This window comes from Syngnathus leptorhynchus, chromosome 3, assembly GCF_054491065.1.
Source record: "Syngnathus leptorhynchus isolate UIUO chromosome 3, UIUO_Slep, whole genome shotgun sequence".
NCBI classification, from domain to species: Eukaryota; Metazoa; Chordata; class Actinopteri; order Syngnathiformes; family Syngnathidae; genus Syngnathus; species Syngnathus leptorhynchus.
This window is the reverse complement of record NC_141197.1, coordinates 7743749-7763480: the sequence shown is the minus strand read 5'-3', so window position 1 is coordinate 7763480 and position 19732 is coordinate 7743749. Positions and strand designations below refer to the sequence as shown.

The following is a 19732-nucleotide window of genomic DNA, read 5'->3' as shown; positions in this document are numbered from 1 at the left end:
TAAAGTACTGTACATTACTTTTTTCCTTGGTTCGAGCAGAGGAAATCCTCAAATTGATAAGCAAACTTTCACATCATGTAACTCATGACATCAAGTCGGCAAACAATAACAACATTTTCATCCCAAAAGACAAATGAGTACAGTAATCCATGACAATATTGTTAAATTCCCTGCTTGTCACAATGAATTATCTGTATCAAAAAGACAAAGGGAACCTAATATTGAGAATATATTTGACCACACACTTCATCCATCTTGAATCAAGGGTTGACAGGGAGCAGGTTTCTTTGGAATAAATGGGGGAATTCCTGTCATGTTTTTTTGTATGATCCTGATGTTTTCCTTCCACTTTGCTCCTGCTGTAATGCGATGCAGTTACATATGCTAATCACTTTTAGATTGTTTGATATTAGGGTAGTCTTTTGTGTTATATCCCGGTGATACCTAAAATGCCAAACTGAATAGTCAAGTACATAAATGAACGAATACAAAGTGAGAGTCCGCCCTCTAGCGGCTGTAAGGAGTAATGCTCTCGGCTTTTTTTTTGCAATGCACGACATGAGCGCTATGAACACATTGGTTAAATTTGTGTCATTCTCCTGCAATGAACGTTTGGCTTGCTGTTCGTCAGATATGAATATCTATTTTTCGCGGGTGTATGTTTTCAAAGTTTTTATATAAAGGGAATTTGTGAATTGAAAGCTGCATCTTTACTCATAAAATGAAAAAGTTTTTATTTCAGAATTTCAATTTAAAAAGTAAAACCCATGTGCAGTTTCATTCATTTCAGAAGCCCAATACATAATCTCTATTTTAAATTTGATTGGCTTTTTATGTAAATTATTCATGTTACTATCATTTGTTTGATGTTTAAGTATTTAAACTAATTATAGAAATGACACACAAAGATTCCTGGTCTGGTCATTCGCAATTTTAATCAACAAGGAGCTCATCGCTAAACTAGAGCGACAACCAGTTCTCAAAAATCAACATACTATCCTTCAACAAAGTCAAGATAACATTTACGCTCATCATTAGTATGAGTGAGCACTTCATTTGAAATTTATAAAATAAACTACTCTTTCAGAACAGATTAATACATCTATAAATAGACATGTTACTAAGTTATGAAATTGCATTCACATTGTAATTAACACACAAGGTGTTATTGCTTCATCATATTAGTTTAAATATCTTTTCAATCAGTCAAGTGCCGCAACATAAATACCTTTAAAGGTGACAACTCAGTACCTCCGTTCAAGAATCATCCATCCATCCATCCATCCATCCATCCATCCATCCATCCATCCATCCATCCATCCATCCATCCATCCATCCATCCATCCATCCATCCATCCATCCATCCATCCATCCATCCATCCATCCATCCATCCATCCATCCATCCATCCATCCATCCATCCATCCATCCATCCATCCATCCATCCAAACACCTAAGGACAATTTAGAGTTATCAATGAACCTAACGTGCTTGTTTTTAGGAAGAAGCCACTCAAGTATGGGGGAGAACATGCAAACATGAGAGCTGAAATTCGAAGCCCTGAACTGTGAGGCACGTTTTAACCACTGTGCAACAACGATACATACATTTATAAATGCTTAGAAAATTAGGATGACATATATTTCTTTTTTTAAAAGTGCAGACGTCAAGACCGTTGTAAGGTCGACAGGTTGTAAATTGGCTGAACCACAAATGAAATGCCTCTATTTTCAGTCTTTTCAAGTAATTACTGAGCTGAATGATTGCTTCGGGGTGATTACAGGACACAAATAAAAAGTCTGTGTGCATAGTCTCAAAGTGATCAGTCGTCCCACAGAGAGATGTCTGGGGACGCTGCTTTGTCATCTGATGAAGTGGAGAGCCGGAAATGACTGTGGATCTTTGGATCTCAGGCTTGACCAGCAGCCAAACCAAAGGCCCATCTAGGGGAGCCGAGGTTACCTGGACAATGGGGAAAGTAAAACAGGTTGATGGAACCTCTGGGCAATGACTCTCCTCCTTCTCTATTGATTCACACAGAGTAAGTATGCGTGTGGATTCAGGAGGATATTAGGAGTTTGATAGAGAATAGTCACCTCTCCCTGAGGGGCAAATGTGGGTTACTGAGGAAGGAGAGCTGCTGCTCCAGACTGCAGACACGGAATGCCAAGTAGCATGAAGACAGGATGAGGAGAATGATCCTGCCAAGAGAACACATACATGACACATATATTGATATTGACACATTTTGTATGTGTTCTATGGTCTATATATCTATATGGTCTGTTTCATTATTGTTATTTGAGATGTTCTGTAAAGCTCTTTGTTAGCGCTTTAGCTGTTGTAATAATAATAATAATAATAATAATAATAATAATGATAATTCATTCCCCCCAAATTGTTGAATGAAGAAATCCCCTTCCCCCCCGCAAAATTACAAACATTACAAAATATCGAAGGTGCCGTATAATGTATAACACTGGGGAGCTGCAGGTGACCAAATCAAAAGAGAGGGATTTTTTTTTTAGGTGTGGATGTGAACCCGAATGGTGCTCAGTGATTGACCAGCAACCGGTCCAAAGTCTCAAAGTAAACTGAGATACTCTCAAGATTACCCACGACCAAACTGAGGACAAGTTCTATAGAAAACAGATGGATAGACAAGAATAAATTAAATCTGGAGTCATGGAAGGTTTGTGTGTTTTTTGTTTACACTAAATGCTACATGACAGGACAAGGTGACTATTTATTACCTGTTACTTGTTCTGTTCAGTGTGGACCTGCGTGTCAGCTGTTATTAATGTGTATAAATAAAAATGTTCCTGTCCATGTTCCATACTCACAGCAGGGTAAAGAACTTGAGCAGCTGGTATTCCATCTGGCCCAACTCTGCCACTGGCTCTGATAAAAGGCCTCTGTCTGTCTCCAGGGCTCCCTCTGTGAAACAAACAGATCATAAGAAATTATAATGGTTTCAGATTTAATGTTTTTTTCTTTTTTCACTAGTTTTCTGAAGCTGAGCCACGATTGGTTGCAACCTGAGACCTGCCAATTGTGATTTCATTTTCAGTCAACTGAAAGTGGCAAAATGGTCGCCCCGCCCATCGAGATGGATAAAAATAAGAATATTTCACTTATATTCCACAAATGCAATATTAATCAGAATTATGTGTATAGGCTAACGGGTGCACATTAAGATATTGTGAAATAAATACATTTCTGAGAGTGTCAAAAAGAAAGTAAGTTTAAAAGGTTTAAGAGCAAAAACTCTTAAATAATGGTGGATAACTGTGAACAACAAAACCAAAACAAAATAGCGTGAGTGCCTATTTCCAATCCCAAAACCTATCGGTCTGAAAGCATCTAAACTATTCTCTGTCATCACATACTTTTTGGGATTATCTGGATTTAATCCGCGTTTGCTCCAGCTTTTTAATACAACCCCTCCTTGACACGCCATTTGAATCGTGACATCCTGTTGCGCAACAGACAAATCGCTCTCCAATGCAAAGTATTTTGCACTTTCACTCACATACAGCCATGAATAATTGAAATATTTTATATATTAAAACTACAGTTTGCATTTCATACAAATGATTTTGATCTCAGTGTCAAACCTTCTAAAGGCTGCTCTGACTTGAAGGGTGTGTTTGCAACACTCAGACTGCTGTTGGAGTTGCCCAGCAGGTCAGGAAGGGAGGAGGACACAGACACCACTGAGGCCTTCCTTCTCCACTTTAACACTGACGGGAATTCATCCACCACTGGAAACCCGTCAGGAGTCGGGAATTCATCCTACAGTAGAGGACAACACATAACAAACCAGTTACATAAACCAGTTGAACATATTTGCACATACACGAACTTAAGGTGCTTTGGCGCACCCTTATAAACAAGCAAAGATCTTTTATCATTATTCCCAACTATTGCTTTATGTCTGATTAATTTGATAATTTGAGTGATTTGCACAAAAACCCGTGTTCTCAAACCCAAGTATATCATAAATGTTTTTTTTATTTTTATTTTAAAGCTGCTGTCACTCACCAGTGACAAGGTGGGTTCCTCCAAGTACTGCTTCAAACTCAGACTCTTCCCATTGACCTGTAGAGGGACATGACATCACATTTTTGGTGGCACACTGTTAGTGTGTATGCAGTGCGCTGTACCTGTAGGTGTGTGCAGATCCTACGAAGGACGTCATACACACTGTCTCTTGATAGAAGCGACACAAATACATACTGAGAAAATAAAAAAACATAATGTCAACATACAAGGGGTTTCACTGATTGCTGTGATGAGGCCACAGTACATCTGAAGGAGCTCATCTGCAATTTGTAAAAAAAAATAATTTGGTTTTGCATTGGCCCAAAATAAGAACACGATTGGAGATTAAAACAATTTCATCTAGGGCACAAAGAGGATATAATTTCAATCCCATTTGTATTTTGAGAAATAACCTAAAGTACAGTTGTGACGTACAAAGAGTACGCTATTGTATAATCCCCCAGACACATAGTGCGTGATTACAGAGAATGAGTCATGCATGTATGACACTTTGCACGGCCAAACTTTATCTACTTCAAAAAGATCTCCAGCTCATATCAGAAATGCTGTGTTGGCAGATGAATCTTAATCAGACTTTTGGACAGTGCTGTCATATTCACTGGCATACAATAATGAAACATCTTACTCCTTATTGATACCAGTATTTTGTATTTTGAAGTGTAAGACGTGCTGGCAAAAAACGAGTAGAGAGAACCATTCTACGAATCTGAGAAATCAAAAGTGAGTCCACCTGCTTCGGTCAGATTTTTGCGGATTACACAGGCCAGATCCCAACTGACTTTGTGGCGAGAGGCGGGGTACACCCCAAACTGATCGCCAACCAATCGGACAATGAACATCTCTTTTCGGAACGAAATTTGAACCTTTCACCTTTCGGTAGTCTAACCCCTATCGCTCGCACCATGCTGGCTGTACGTGCTTTACGTGTCATAATGAGATTCTCAGAATGTTCGACGTCGCTGTGGTGTCGGAAAAATAGCCTCCACTTGAGCACGCTTCCTGGCCCCTGCTATCTATAGCACTGCTCTTCCCGTCACACCTCGCGCTAATCAGCGCAAGCATTTGAACTCAAAGTGAGTGTGATGGGAGTGTTTACCTTCTGGTTAGTGTCCGTAGTGATAGCCAAGCCATTGGGCACCAGGCCTGCCGTTTTGTGCTTTTTCACCAACCGCACTGAGACAACAGGGATGGCCACCTAGAAGCGGAGGAGAAGACGGAAACAGCTATTTAGTGTCTAAATACTGCATGTGGGCAGTGGAAACAAAAAGCAGTCGTGAAAGTGGGCTAGAGACATTTCTTATTTAAGTCAGTAATGCAAGGAATGCCGCCGTAATACGAAGCTTATTGTCTCTCAAATGTCAGGAGAGGTTGAGTTTCAAGGAAATGAGAAATAAAAGGAACAATGCGTAACATGAAAGAAAAAAAGACATGGCTGTTTCAGGTGGAGTTTCGCAGCGCGCATATTATACTTGAAAATATTTCAAGCCCGTTGCATTCAAACTGGAAGTCAAGTTTCATCTGTACGGTACCTTAATGTCCTTGCCGAAGAGGTTGGCATAGAAACATAGCCAATTTCTAGAGATGTAAAGCCTGCCTTGGAGCAGGATATCTCTGAGAAGAGCACAGGAATACACTGACCAAACAAGAGACAAAGACATTTTTAAGCTTTACATTTCATATTTACATTAGGCGGAGTATTGATTTTGTTTTGTACAGCTGTGTCAATGAGTTTCTCATTTATATTATGGGCAACAGAAAAATGAACGGTGAAGCGGTCAGGGGCAACGCAAACAAATAGGTATTGTGAAGTTATCCGAACATATTTATTGATCTTGGATGAATTACATCTACAGATGTTTATCATCAACATCTAACATCGTGGTTCAGCCCTTTCACACAAGACGGACGTTAAGAGCATTTTGATACACTATGAGCCTGAATTTTCTGTTCAGCGCATGGGTGGATTTATTTTTTTTGTGACTAAAAATGACATCCCATCTGCTCACAGCTCAGACAACTACAGATCACAGTTCCGTTTGCGAACATCACATGATCCATATGGTTCAGTAATAACCCGCAGCACGATATCCAGTCTGTATCAAAACATCAAATCATGTGATAAAAGTTGATCAAGTTACAGTTGGCACAGGTACCTTTCATAAGGAGCTCATCCTTGGGCACACACTGGAACAGTTTGTGGTACTGCGAGTTGTACTTGCTGACAGTCTGTGCAGAGGGACAGGGCAGAGTCATGAGCAGCTCCTTGGCGGACCGGCCCGCCTGCACGGCACCGGAACCCCCTCTCCAACCGCCGGCCGCTCCGACCCGGCTCACCGCCGACACCACCCGCTCCCTCAGAGGCGGCGAGCTCTGCACCAGGCTCAGCACGTTGGCACCGTACACACACACACACTCATCCATGGCCTGAAGCAAGTCACTGCAAGACACACACTGTTCCCCTGTGGCGTGTCAGTACGGGCGACAGGCTGCTCTACGAGAAAAACACATCTGGCTACGGGGTACACAGACTAGACTCACACGACTATACTTGAGCCATCCTCAAACTCAAGGCTTCCCTGTCTCAACTTCTTCATTAGTGACTGACTCCACACTCAGTATACGCCCCTTCTCCATGCACACACTTGTACACACTGCCCATCATCGAGCTGGAAAGACGCACACACACTGCCCAAGACTCTGACGTAAGGTGACCCCCTTTCCTTTTCAGTACATCCTTGCGTCTGTCAGTGACACCTTCCAAAGTCCTGTATGCGAATACATGAGTGGTCTAAATAATTCCCTGTTCACTTCCAGCATTCTCCTACCCATCTTCTCTCTCTCTTTCTCTCTCTTTCGCTCTTTCTTTCTCTCTCTATCTCTCTCTCTCTCTCTCTCTGTCTCTCTCTCTCTCTCTCTCTCTCTCTCTCACTCTCCCCTCCTTCCCGGCTTACTCATTGTCCTTCTATTAATAGTTAAAGGCAGTTCCTCACAGTAAAACAGACAGATGGTGGTGGTTGGGCTCCTCATTACTTGACTTGGAATTCTGATTGGGAAATTAATTGATTCACGGACAACTTAATTTATGATTTCTTATTATCACAATAGAATACTAGCACTTTTTGAAATGTGTGTGAGGTCTGGTGCATACAGTATGTGACTTTGCCCTCCTCATACAACAATGTATGAATGCTTTAAGTGTACCGTGGTTAACCTGTATGACAGTAAATGCAATTTAAGTGCTACTAAACAGTTCATTTGTATTTTATAATGGTCACAGTTTGACGCCGCCAAACATGATTTGATGACTTTTAAGAAATCTGACTTTTAAGATTCCATTTGTACCTTTGCTTTGTAGAAAGAGGAAAGAGTTTATACGAGAACATAAGGAATCAAAACAAAGTGTGCATAAATTCATCAGGCTGCTACATTACAAGAAGTAAAGATGACATCTTTTTCGAATGATTCTTGGAATACATCAAAGTTTAACTGAACAGCCACAAGAATGCATGGCTGAAAGTTGAACTGAACAGCCACAAAAATGCATGGCTGAAAATATTTTGTTTTGTTTTTTTAATACGTATTTTGTCACGTTTACTTCTGTTCGTGTGTTAACTATACACTGGGGAACTGTCCCAATTCAGGGAGCTAACACATACAACAGAAAATGATGACACTCACCGAGCCACGGTAACATTTTTTTACATCCTCGTAGGACAGCTCTTCAATCAGATGAAACCTGGAATAGAATTAAAAAGCAGACTTGTGATAAACCAACAAAACAAAATGAATGCTACTTTCCATTAATCATGAAATCACTGCAAACACTGTAAATTATTTGCAAACATGATTACTAGTTGTGCATTGGAGGATTCTTTCCGCTCATGAAGTCAAGGTATTGTTGGCAGCCTGACAAATGCTGGTGAGCATGTGTTTTCATGCGTGTGCGTGCGCGTGTGCACCGCATGACAATCACTGGCGGCAGCGTGCCTCAGCACGACACGCAATCAGTGTGTGTGTGTGTGTGTGTGTGTGTGTGTGTGTGTGTGTGTGTGTGTGTGTGTCGCTGCAGGATGCAGGCGAACTCTATCACATCCAGCACAATCAAAAGAGGTATATTACGTTGTTTGTATGCAAATACTGGCAATACCCTGGAGATTATCCAGTGGTTCACTGTTTTGTTTATTGTCAAATAACATGAACGCACACCGACATCATAGACTCTCTCATGCCTCAGGAGGGCTGATGTAATGGGATGCTTCGTCTACCAGCGGATAAAATACGGAATAATCCCCTCTGGTGGAGAAGAAATATTGGAGGTGAAACTCAAAACTAAAGAGAAAAAATGACTTTCTTTTTAAGCATTAGCTGTCAGAGAAGTGATTGACAGTGCAAAGCGATGGCAAACACTACTGTTCACTAAGATAGTGAAAGATTATGGATCACTTCTCAAGACCAAACATTCTTTCAGAGTTCAGTTATTCATGTATAATTTGCCCATCCCTTTAAAAAGGTATTAATTCAATCCATATTCCATGAATCAGTTAGTAAAACAGCCAGGAGTTTCCACGCTGAAATGCATATCCTACAAAATATGTAATATGGTTAACATGCCAGCCCAAATTATATTAAACCAAAAATATAAACATTCTTGCTAGGGTATGTTGAATGGATGGTAAATAGTATATATCTTTCTGTCAGATATTGTTCACAAATCTGTGGAAGCACTTCTGTGCCAAGTTAATCCATTCACCTCACAGCACAATATGTCATAGGTTTGGAGGGAAAGAGGAATGCCCACTTGATCGGCATTGTCACCTCTGAACTGCCAGATAAGACATTGCTCCACGATTCCGCCAAGCTTCCTTGATCTGCTGCCATGGTTTATACAATAGACACTAGACTCAGCCGTCACTGAGCTACTTCCTCTGGGGAAGAATAATAGTCTCTGAGACAAAAAGATCTCAACACTGTTTAGGTGTCAAAAACCAGATGCTGTGCCTGCTGTGTGTGCCTATGCCTAAATGTGTGTGTGTGTGTGTGTGTGTGTGTGTGTGTGTGTGTGTGTGTGTGTGTGTGTGTGTGTGTGTGTGCGTGTGGCGTAAGATCAAGATGTTGTTTACAGCATGACGGTGCAGCTGTGACAGCACTGCCTGCTGGGCCAGATGTGCTCAACATCATTCCCAGTTTTAATCCCAACTTTGACATGTAATCAAACATTTTTTTTTGTTGGGTAAATACATTTGGATAAAGTGTCTGCTGCATAAGTAAACAGTATATGTTTGTTTGGTAAATACAAATAGTGGTTTGCGGTGTTTGCTTACATGACACGGGGCCCAAAATGGGATACAGGTGGCCCTCAATGTTGCAAATTACATTTCAAACCAGTTCACAACCAAAACCAACAACTGAATTAACTAAAAAGACAAAAGTGGTGAGTTAAGTACATCCAATTTCATAATGAACAGCTTCCGCCGGCTTATCCTTGTTTAGTAATTGTGTGCGCTTGCTGCTCATGCAGCCTATAAATAGTTTCCGCAGTAGCCGCCTGTGCCAAAGTGGGGATGAGTGAGTGATTATTAAAAAATACAGGCGTCGGTCCCTGCAGGGACTCACCATGTGTTTTCTCTCCGCTCACCTTCCATCTGCCGCCTCTTTGCACATAAAAATAATCTTCATGACTAATAGTGCCGGCACAAAGAGAAACTGAAGTCTGAAGGGACCTGTGCTATGATTACATTTCCAATGTCAAAGTAAAGCAGATTTTACAGGGTCACACTGGGATGGGCAGTTGTAAAAAGACAAATAACTCTGGTCCTTTATTTTTGGACTTCAGTCAACCTTTTCAAACATGCACAAACTAAAATGAAAATGCACGTGTCTTGAGCACAATTCAGAAATCCACGCAGACAACGGCAATGGAATGTTTTCATGTAAACTAAACATCGTATGCTTTTCTGTAAGCAGCAATAAACTGCTTTCATGCGCCCGCTTTGTGCCGCAGGCTGTGAAGTAGAATACCGAAACTAATTACCAACTCTAAGGCTCTAAAATTGAAGCTTAAATTAGAAAGGGAACACTTCCCACCGGCAGCAGGTGTAGCTGTGGACTCCGGTGTAATAATTGAGCTGCAGGAGGGAAGGGAAATTAGCAGCGTGAGCTTAGAGACAAGTGGAAAGACTCACACCTTGTAAAGATTTTTACTAGATGAGACACGGGGTAGAAAGTTAACAGGGCCTTTTCTCACGAGACACTTTCAATTTAGCTTAGCGCAGAAGCATAAACGTAGAACTAAATCAAAAAGGTCGTCATTGCTTGTATGCAGTCCATGTTATGACACCACAATAATATAAACAAGTAATCCATTCAGGTGAATCATTATTTCGGCATATTTTCTCATCTAGTTGTAATTTGAAGAAGAGGAGGTCCTACAATGGTCTCTTTGTTAAAGTCACAATCCAATCTTCGTCAAAATCGCTGCAGAATTCAACGAGCTCTAATGAACGGAGCCAAACACATACGCTCCAGTTGTTCTATATCTATAGTCTCGACAACTAGCTCCCAAGAAGGAAGCATTCAAGCGAACCCACCCAGTGTTTGCCAGGAAGCATTTAATTTATCACTATTTTGCAACACTGACATGTGGAATAACCAACCCGGATTCTACCGTTGGCCAAACTGCAATGAAATATTCAATTTAAGACTGCCTCCCCACTGGATTTAATGCAATACTGTAGTTTGGTTTTCTTTAGAAACACATTGACTGTGTCTGGCAGCAGGTAAACAGGAAGTGTTCAGGTTCCTGCCTTTCACTTGAATCCAACACATGACACGCTTGTGCGCTCAAGTCCAGAGTAGATTCTCCAGGATTACACGACTCCTGCTGGCAATCCTTTTTATATAAACACAAACAGCCTCTCTAACACGATCATTTTGCTTTCAGATCATTTTACTGGCAAAGCAGCAACACACAGCATTTACATAACGTAACCACATGTTTAGCAGACATTTGATTGCTACACCACTGCCGGTGGCATCCAATACCAATATCCACAATTCAGAAAAGTTTCTTTCATAGATATATTAAATTGATGTGGCACTGTCAGGAAATCAATAAAGCCATGACAACTGTTGTCACTATTACTATTTTCATGAACTTTACCTTGGAAATTTACAGATAATAGGATTGGAAAAGTTTGGTGAAGGTTGTATGTATATATCTTTAATCTTCAAGGCATCACCAAGTCCTGTAAATTTACTATATTTTATGCTAATATAACGAGATGAACCTCACAATTTTTGCATACTCAGGGCCATCATTTTGGATGAGCTTTCTTTTGTTTGACGCTCAATTACATAGATTTTTTAGATGCATTATTTTCCTTATACTTTACCAGGTTTGTATGAAAAAAAATGGACATTAGAAATAAATAAAAGTAGACAAGAATATCAGAAACAACTCTATGTTATGGAATGCAGTACTAAAACATTGCAGACTCCAACTGCAGTAATAAATATTGTTCAATAAAATATCTGCTATAGCATCCAGCAAGCTAAACACTATTATCTCGCATATAATTTGTAGGGGCCATACAGCATGTTATGTCTGGTGAGTGTCTATCGTCTCAATGAGACGTCGAGTCTAAAAATGTTTTGTGTGCATGTTTTACTATTGTTTGACATCAAGTAAATGTTCAAAAAAAGGACAATGAAAAGAAATCTCCTGCAGCTGTAGCTCATGAGTGCACACACGCACAAACACACAGGAAGCAGATGATGTGTTAGAAAATGTGTCTGCGTTTGCAGACCATTGTGTGTCAGTGTGTGTGTGTGTGTGTGTGTGTGTGTGTGTGTGTGTGTGTGTGTGTGTGTGTGAGAGGAATTTGCCTGAGGTGTCCATGCGCGTCTTCGTCCTTGGAGGCATCCAGGTCCTGTGTGGTCAGCAGGCCTGTTTCTTCAGAGTGTTCATGTTGTTCAGTCATGCTCCTGGCCCTGAACCCACAAACACACACACAAATGAGTGCACAGCGGCCATCCACTTTGCTCCGATCTCATCCCCGCTGTCGTGTTTGTTTTCTGTCTGCAGGTACACTTTTCGCAGTCCTGAACGAAAGGTTTTTGGGGATAACACATGGACTCTGCCTTTAAAATCAACATGGCGGTGATGCAACTTGTGCTAGAATCACATCCTCAACTCAACAAAATAAAAAAACTGGTAAAATGGGTCAGTGAAGTTGAAAAAAAAACATTGGGGAGAAAATGTATGAAACACAGGCGTAACTTCATCTACAAATATTTGGCAGAGTAAAATTCAGATAACCAATTAATCAGCTGATTTTCTAAAAAAAACTAGGGATGGAACAACACCAGTGATGGGAACATGACAATAAAGTCACTGGCCAAGCCTATTTCTTTGTCATTGATGTTATAGTGTAAAAAAACAGCATATTGTGCCTTTTCTTTCACAAGTATTTCCTTTTTACAATATTGTGAGTTGTTACACGGTATTGAGAGTTTTCTTTTAATTGAAAAAACCTCTACAAAATATCATGCTAATTATTTTATCATGATAATACGGTATCATGTTTGGATATTGTGACATCCCTAGAATAAAATAAAATAAAAAAAAGAACAGAACATTTCATTGTTACATAACTTTGTGCTTAAGTAGTTACTTAACTTTACAACAGAGAGGAACAACTGGCACAAATCAGTTGATTGGGGGGGGTTAGACTCTCAGAGGTTTTTGACTTATGTTGTGTTAATGAGTAAAACAAAAATGGCAAAAAAGTTTGCCATTTTTTGCCAATCTTTTAAGAACTAAAACCGGCCAATTACATTGGTTGGGCCCTATTTACGAGTGCCCCAACTTTCAGCCCTTAATCGAGCAAATAATTATACTATAATTATACGAATTACACTACACACCATTTCTTTTACAGTGTGATAGTTTAGAAGCTTTCACCCAGCTATGGTTTAAATAAACCTACTACTAGATTGCAGTTGACCCCCGCTCGTACACACACACACAGGCAAAAACATCCATAATACCCCGTGGGAGAGCAAAGGCTGTTAGCACCTGCCCTGAATAATTACAGGTGCTGATGGAAAGAGGCTCACACGTATGCACTTTCCTATGGATTATCTCTAATTGGCCAGAAGCTTCACGTCAGCCGTTGGCTTGTTCAAACAACTTAGCTTCCTGCGTCAAAAGGCTCCAACTGACTAGTTATCTGTGATCACAAAGAGGTTCACAAGATGGCTTGGTAATTAGAAAAGAGAAACGCTTGTGGATATTTCAAGCTGCTGCCCTCCGCGACCCGACCCCGGATAAGCGGAAGAAGATGGATGGATGAAACTGTGTCGTGCCGAGACACAGCTTTCTTTGACATCAATGACGTCACTCATGATATCAGAAAATTTATGACTCCTCCATTCAGCCAGCACCAGATGCACTCTGCATGGGCATATTTCGCTTTCTTTGTTGATTGAATTAGCCTAACGCGACAGTTCAAATATTTGTCCAATTATGTATCCTTTTTCAAACATTTGAATATTTCTTTCCTGAATGATTTATGGCCAAACGAACGGCAGAACCAGCAAGTCAGGTTTGTAGTGTCGAAAATAAACATTGCAAGGCACAACATTGTGCTGCATTTCCCCACAAACCAAGTGAAGTCTCATCAGTTCATAAACAATAATAATGTACACCTACACTTTCCTATGGGAAATTTAGAAATGGCCAAACAAAATGTTGTTGGATCTTTTTTTTTATTTATTTTTTTAATACAAAAAACCCAATCCCGTCTTTTTTTAAAGAATATAATCAAGCAGTTTGTTACAGTGTAAATATTTCCCTATATGTGCCGAGCAATGTACTTTGCTGGGATGGGCTCCAGCTTGCACTAAAGAATATGGATGAATGGAAAAGTCACCAAGTCCATGACTCTTGAAGGCCACGTTACTTCCTGGTTACCAGTACATGTAAAATATGAGAAAAATGCCATGTCCTAATTTTCCATGCAACACCAGCTCGTTTTCTTTTCCAGGCATTCATGTAATGACAGCCAACATTGTGTCAAATAGCCTATTGAATTCCAAATGCCATTCTGCGCAGTTAAACATGTTTGACACTAATGTTCTGTGAAAGGTTTCCACCTCTCCTTATTGTCTATGTAGACAAACACTGTGTGCTGTCACAAGACATCCTTCAATCCAGTTAACTGTAATCTCATTAATCCTGCTGGCCACTGAAATCTCTCCGGATTCCTTCCAAGAGTCACAGAAATACTCCCGGTATTTATATGGCCTCTCCATCAACAAGTTTGTGTATTCACCGTGGACAGGAATAGTTGCTTGTCTGGCACAAAAAAAAAAAAAAAAAACACGAGGAACACATTCAGTAAACATTAACAGTCTGCATTTAAAATGTGTGGGATTTTATTTTTGTACTCATTGAAAGCAGCGTGAGTTTGTTTGCGTTGGGTGTGTGGACCTCTGGATACTTTTGTTGCTCAAGCGCAAACTGTTTTCAGTCATTTCAAAATGGTTTGTTCCCCGACTGCACTTTCAATTAGAAATATGATTGCAGAGTCATATTCCAACCTATATTTGTATTATTAATAGCAGTCATCAGCTGGTGCTCATGCAGTTACAATGACTGTTTGCAATGCAGTTTATTATTATTCATTTCACAGATGAGTGTTCAGCCTTTTGAGTCAGAGAAATGTGCACGGCTTGAGACCTCCTGAAATAACCTCCCCATTGTGCAAGCACCTCAAAACAAACTTTGATAAGCACTGGTCAGTAGTCTAACCCACACGTTATTCAATATCAAATAACGGCGTATATGCATGCATTCAAAATAAATTATTTGACAGGTAGGCGATTGTACAAAAAAAAGAAGTGTCTTTCTGTTGTACTAACACATTACTACATAGTTGCATCCAAAGTATCTAACAAACTATGTTCGCTGACGTAGCTTTTTGTTGTAATATTCATTGTCCGTCAAATATTGAAAGAATTTCGCTTAACGCAATGGTACACAATACATAATTTGTGCAATGTAGACATATAAATAAGGCACTTGTCTACAATAGCGGTACGTTTTCCATTGCAAGACAGTGTTAAGTTTACCAGTGAAAGACAGACTGCTATCAAAACACGGTCACTTGTTCTTCAAAATAAAACTACTGAGGTTCTACAAATAAAATTATATCATATTTCCTTAGAGTTATACGTTGAAGTGTGCATAAAATATACAGTGAAGAAGTTTGCTTACACTAACTAACAACACTGACAAAAGTGAGATATGCAAGCGAAACCCTATCCACATCTATAAACCAAGCGTACATGTTTTATTTTGATACAATGCCGGAAATGATTTATTAAAGTGTAGCGAGCTTACCAGCCCTCGACGTCCTCTACCTGTAGCTCACAAACTGGTTGCAACGTCTTTTTGAGGCTGTGTCCTAACTTTGTCGTCTTCCAAAAAGGTCTTCAGAAGTGCGTCTCATTCCTCCGTGGAGACATTGTCTTGTCTTTATGTGCCAACAAAGCCGACAATCTATACGACTGTCACTAAATCCAACACGCTAACGCTAGCAGAAGGCGCGCTATGTGCACTTTCAAGCTCCTCTCAAGTGCGTCGTTGTGGCGAGGGGGTGGGCTGAGCTTACCTATAGCCCAGTGTGGGCTCGCTGGGCTTGTGCGCTCTCTGCGAGGGGATTACTTGCGCTGATTTCTATTTACACCGCACGGATGACCAGAATAACCCCCCTTGATTCACGGCTGCACGATTTCACATGAGGGATGGTGTAGGAACACGTTTGTACCGTAATTACACAAATACATCCGTTTATTCGATATTGAACAATCTGCAGAATTTAATACATTTTTTCTAATACTTTGAGGTCCACAAGGTACAAACATGCTGACGATCAGGATCAGAATGCAGTGCTGCAGGTTGTTGAAAGTGACCCCCCCACACACACACAATTTGTTTGGAAAATAATGTTAAGTGGACTATAAACATCTTACAAAAACCAACTTGGCCCATAAGGCTGATTCTGATGATAAATGGAAACAATTTGATCCGGATTATCAGATATCTCGAAAAGATTTCCTCTTGATTGATTGTCCTGTGTGACTAGTGATTTCATCTCACTGACCTGCTTGGAAAATGGTGAGAAAGAATATACACATAACGATAATCAGGAAGTATTTGATTCCGAGTGTCATTTCCAGTCAAGTAAGCAAATGCCCGACTCTCGGATGTCTAAAATATCGCCCCCGCATGTGATGTGCAATAGGACCGATTTTTTCTCTCTCATCGATATGCTCGTGCAATATTTGTGGCCCATATTTGTCCATTTTAAGTCGAGTAATTGAGAAAAACCTAGAGAATTCACAGGCCTGATTATCAGATGTCTCTAAATGGTTCTACTGACTATCATGTTTGTGATGTGTTATTCTTAAAAAACAAAACAAAAAAACACAAATCACAAATCCATATGTGTGTAACAGCCTAGCATGATTGACTGTTTTCATCAGTCTGGAAGCCCTGTGGTACCATGCTCCCCATCACAGGTCAGTCTTGGTTCTTGGTGCAGATGTTTATGGCATGTTGTTGGTCACCTGGAGTACACCATACTCCAGTGATGAGAGTGACATTTTCTGAAGCTTCCCTAATGTACGTTTCAAATCTGCCGTTTTTCTAGCACATCAGGGTTTCATCATAATTATAACAGCATTATAACAGAGTAATGTATCGAGTGAGATGATTTTTTTTTTCAATGAAACATAAATAACAATGCATGATAAAATCAGTACAATGCAAGCTTTTACAGGTCAAATTCAAAAACAAAAAATGAAAGCATCTCAATAACCGAATGTGCGAGAAAAAAAAGTCAACTGTTTTTGGAATCTACGTCAACAATATGTTGAGTGAGACTTACAGCCATCTCTGAATGAATTTTTTTGATGACCATGTTTTACAAAAATATTTTGCTGTTCATGATGAATACGTAAAATTCATTCTCATGAGATCACCATTTTTTAATCTTAATTAGCACCCCCACAGTAAATAGATTGCATGATGTATGTAGTCATCATAAATGGTGGAAGATGAGCCCTCAAGTAAGAAAAAAGCTTACCTGCGGCCGAATGTGATGTACTTCCTGTGTGTGGCTCACCTGGCTGCTATCCTCTGACTGCAGTTCCCATGAAGGTGGCGGTAATACGCGTCCTGGCCCGCTGGCTCGTCTGTAGGCTGGGCCTTAGGGCTGGTTGCGTAGATAGTGCATCCCATGAACAGCTCCTTGGGAGACGGCCTCCGCTTTCAGCGAGGTATCCTTCCTCGGGGCGGCCCGTCTCGTTCTGATGGCGGCCAGCTGCTTTGTGGGAAAAGCCATTGGCTCAGCACGTTGCTTTCTTAACCCCTCCTCTTCTTCCCTCTCAGGCGACCCCTCCCTCTCTTGAGCTCAGAGCACAACAGAGGATAATCACATCCCACGTTTAAACTCCACAAAATCATGGCCACACTAATGGCTCTCTGTCACTGATGTCGCATTACGCTAATGCACGCAGCTTACTCCCACCACTGGGGGCGGTTACAAATCATGTACTCTGTGCAAACACACAGCGACAGATGGCAATACTTTGACAAACACAACACAATTCTAGGGTAGAAATATAATCAGTGAAGTAATCTTGTCTCGGTGAGAAAATCGCGGCCTGTAGTTGAATGCAATAAAATAATGCTGTTGCAAAGAATGGCAGTGCCACTGAGAGACAAATGAACAAAGGTCAATCAAATGTCGTCAGGGTACACTGACCGAATTTTCCGGATTCGACGTCGCTTTTTTCATAGTTTGGTCGGGGTGCGACTTATACTCAGGAGCGACTTGTGTGTAAAATTAACAACACATTATTATATCATTTCACATGTCATTTTCACACTAAAACACAAGAGGGTGCACTAGGCCTGTGTGTCAGGATACAGAAAGGCTCGTAAACACCTGGTCACACCGTCACTAACGCAACAATAAGTATGGCTTGTCTCGAATTCAAAATATTGTCGTAGTTCTGCAAGCGATAAAAATGCACAAATGCGGAAATTCCGTCATGCCATTGCCATGTCTTAACTATCAACACACAATTAACAAATAAATAGAAACATTTATTCACATTGCAAGGATCCAGAGCGAGGGGTGCCGCATTAAGCCTCTGGAGGTACAGAATGCTCATCAGCAGTTTCAGCTCTGGAAAAGGTCAAGACAGTTGACGTCACATGTGACAATGTAGTTGTCCACTTGTCAAAGTATTTTTCTTTCTTTTCTTGCACATTTCTCCTACTAAATGGTAATATCAGTCAAATACCACCAAAGTAAAAATAATATGGAGGCTTTCAAGAGGTTAACCTGCAAATTTTCTTTGTTCTGTGTTATGCTTGTTTCGTTTGTAGAATGTGAAATAAACAGGCAAAATCCAACCGTTTTTATCTATCTCAGAGGCAGCCATTTTGCCACCTGCTGTCGACTAATAATAACATCACGATTGCAAGATCTCAGGTCACGACCGATCATGGCTAGAAGTTGAGTGTGATTAGTTGTGACCTGACGCATGTCAAATGTGATGTCATTATCAGTCAAGAGCAAGTGGCAAAATGGCTGCCTCTGAAATGGATAAAAATGGGTGAATTTAGCTGATAAAGTCATATAGTCAGAATACTGTATGGAGACTAGTAGTGGCACATACAACATACTATTGTAAAGAAAACGTTGGGGTTGATTTACTTTTAACATTTTATTTGATTTATAAAGGAAAAATACTATTTAAAGCTACCTGGCCTTTTGTGCACCCAAAACATCACAATGACAAATTTGGTGTCAAGGCATACATTTACGGTGAGTTAAGGACGCCAAAGAAATAGGCATAAAGTTTTATCAACTAAGTTTCCCCTTGGCATGACAACTGAGGGATGGATAACTATGTACGTACATTTTACATAAATTGTGTCATCAGCGTTACTTACATTTTCCTTGAAAAGCTACAAAAAAAAAATCTAGTATTTAAGTAGTGCAGTTACTTCTGTATATCAGTCAGAATCTCTGCATATTGTTCAAATTCACCCAAATCAGGCAGTTTAGTCGACTGCTTTCAGCCACCAAATTGTCAGGTGCACTGAGAGCATGTCAAATAGAAACCCCTCAGTATGCCGGGTGTGTTTCAACTACCCACTCCTCTCCTCAGCCTCCCTGGTAATGTCGATTCAGGGTTTCTACTGTCCGTGGGGAAGACAAATCTCAGATTCAAGAGTAGTAGTGTGCTTTTCCTCCTGCTCAATGGACAGGGGACCAGCTGTACACCCTCAACAGTCAGTCAGATTCAATTCCAGACTTTAGACCACTCAAAAATCTATTTATTTTGTTGATTTTAGCCATTTGGAAGTCAATATGTGTGTGTTTTGGCTCATAGTCCTGCTGCAGGACCCAAGTGCTCTTCAATTTGAAGTCACAATTTGATGGCCAAACATTCTCCTGAAGGAATTCACGTTTGACAGCAGAATTAACGATTCCATTACATCACAGGAAGTCATCCAGGTCCTGAATTAGTAAGGCCGCCCCAGACCAAAACACTTGTTTGACTGTATTGTATATTTCTCCGATAAA

General features: G+C 40.4%; 1 protein-coding gene across 2 annotated transcripts; it reads right to left on the bottom strand.

Annotated features, from left to right (window-relative positions):
* Positions 1-926: 926 nt before the first annotated feature.
* gramd2aa (GRAM domain containing 2Aa) lies at positions 927-15694 on the bottom strand. Of its 2 annotated transcripts, none has more exons than XM_085907624.1 (12): positions 15469-15694; positions 11949-12053; positions 7743-7800; positions 6218-6515; positions 5594-5697; positions 5161-5259; positions 4166-4237; positions 4044-4100; positions 3617-3794; positions 2843-2936; positions 2096-2200; positions 927-1961 (listed from the first exon to the last, which is right to left on the bottom strand). In XM_085907624.1, the coding sequence occupies exons 2-12, from the start codon at positions 12041-12043 to the stop codon at positions 1958-1960; spliced, it is 1164 nt and encodes a 387-aa protein (XP_085763750.1). In that variant the 5' UTR covers positions 12044-12053; positions 15469-15694; the 3' UTR covers positions 927-1957. The 2 variants fall into 2 exon arrangements, with proteins under 2 accessions (XP_085763750.1, XP_085763751.1); XM_085907625.1 differs by having other exon boundaries at positions 6218-6290.
* Between the last annotated feature and the right edge of the window lie 4038 nt (positions 15695-19732).

Bases quoted from the DNA above. Each gene is read 5' to 3' on its own strand.
- gramd2aa (XM_085907624.1), bottom strand. From the start codon at position 12,043: ATGACTGAACAACATGAACACTCTGAAGAAACAGGCCTGCTGACCACA. The intron at 5,260-5,593 runs GTACCGTACAGA...CTCCGCTTCTAG, and splicing joins TCTTCGGCAAGGACATTAAG to GTGGCCATCCCTGTTGTCTC. The intron at 4,101-4,165 runs GTACAGCGCACT...GTCCCTCTACAG, and splicing joins GGATCTGCACACACCTACAG to GTCAATGGGAAGAGTCTGAG.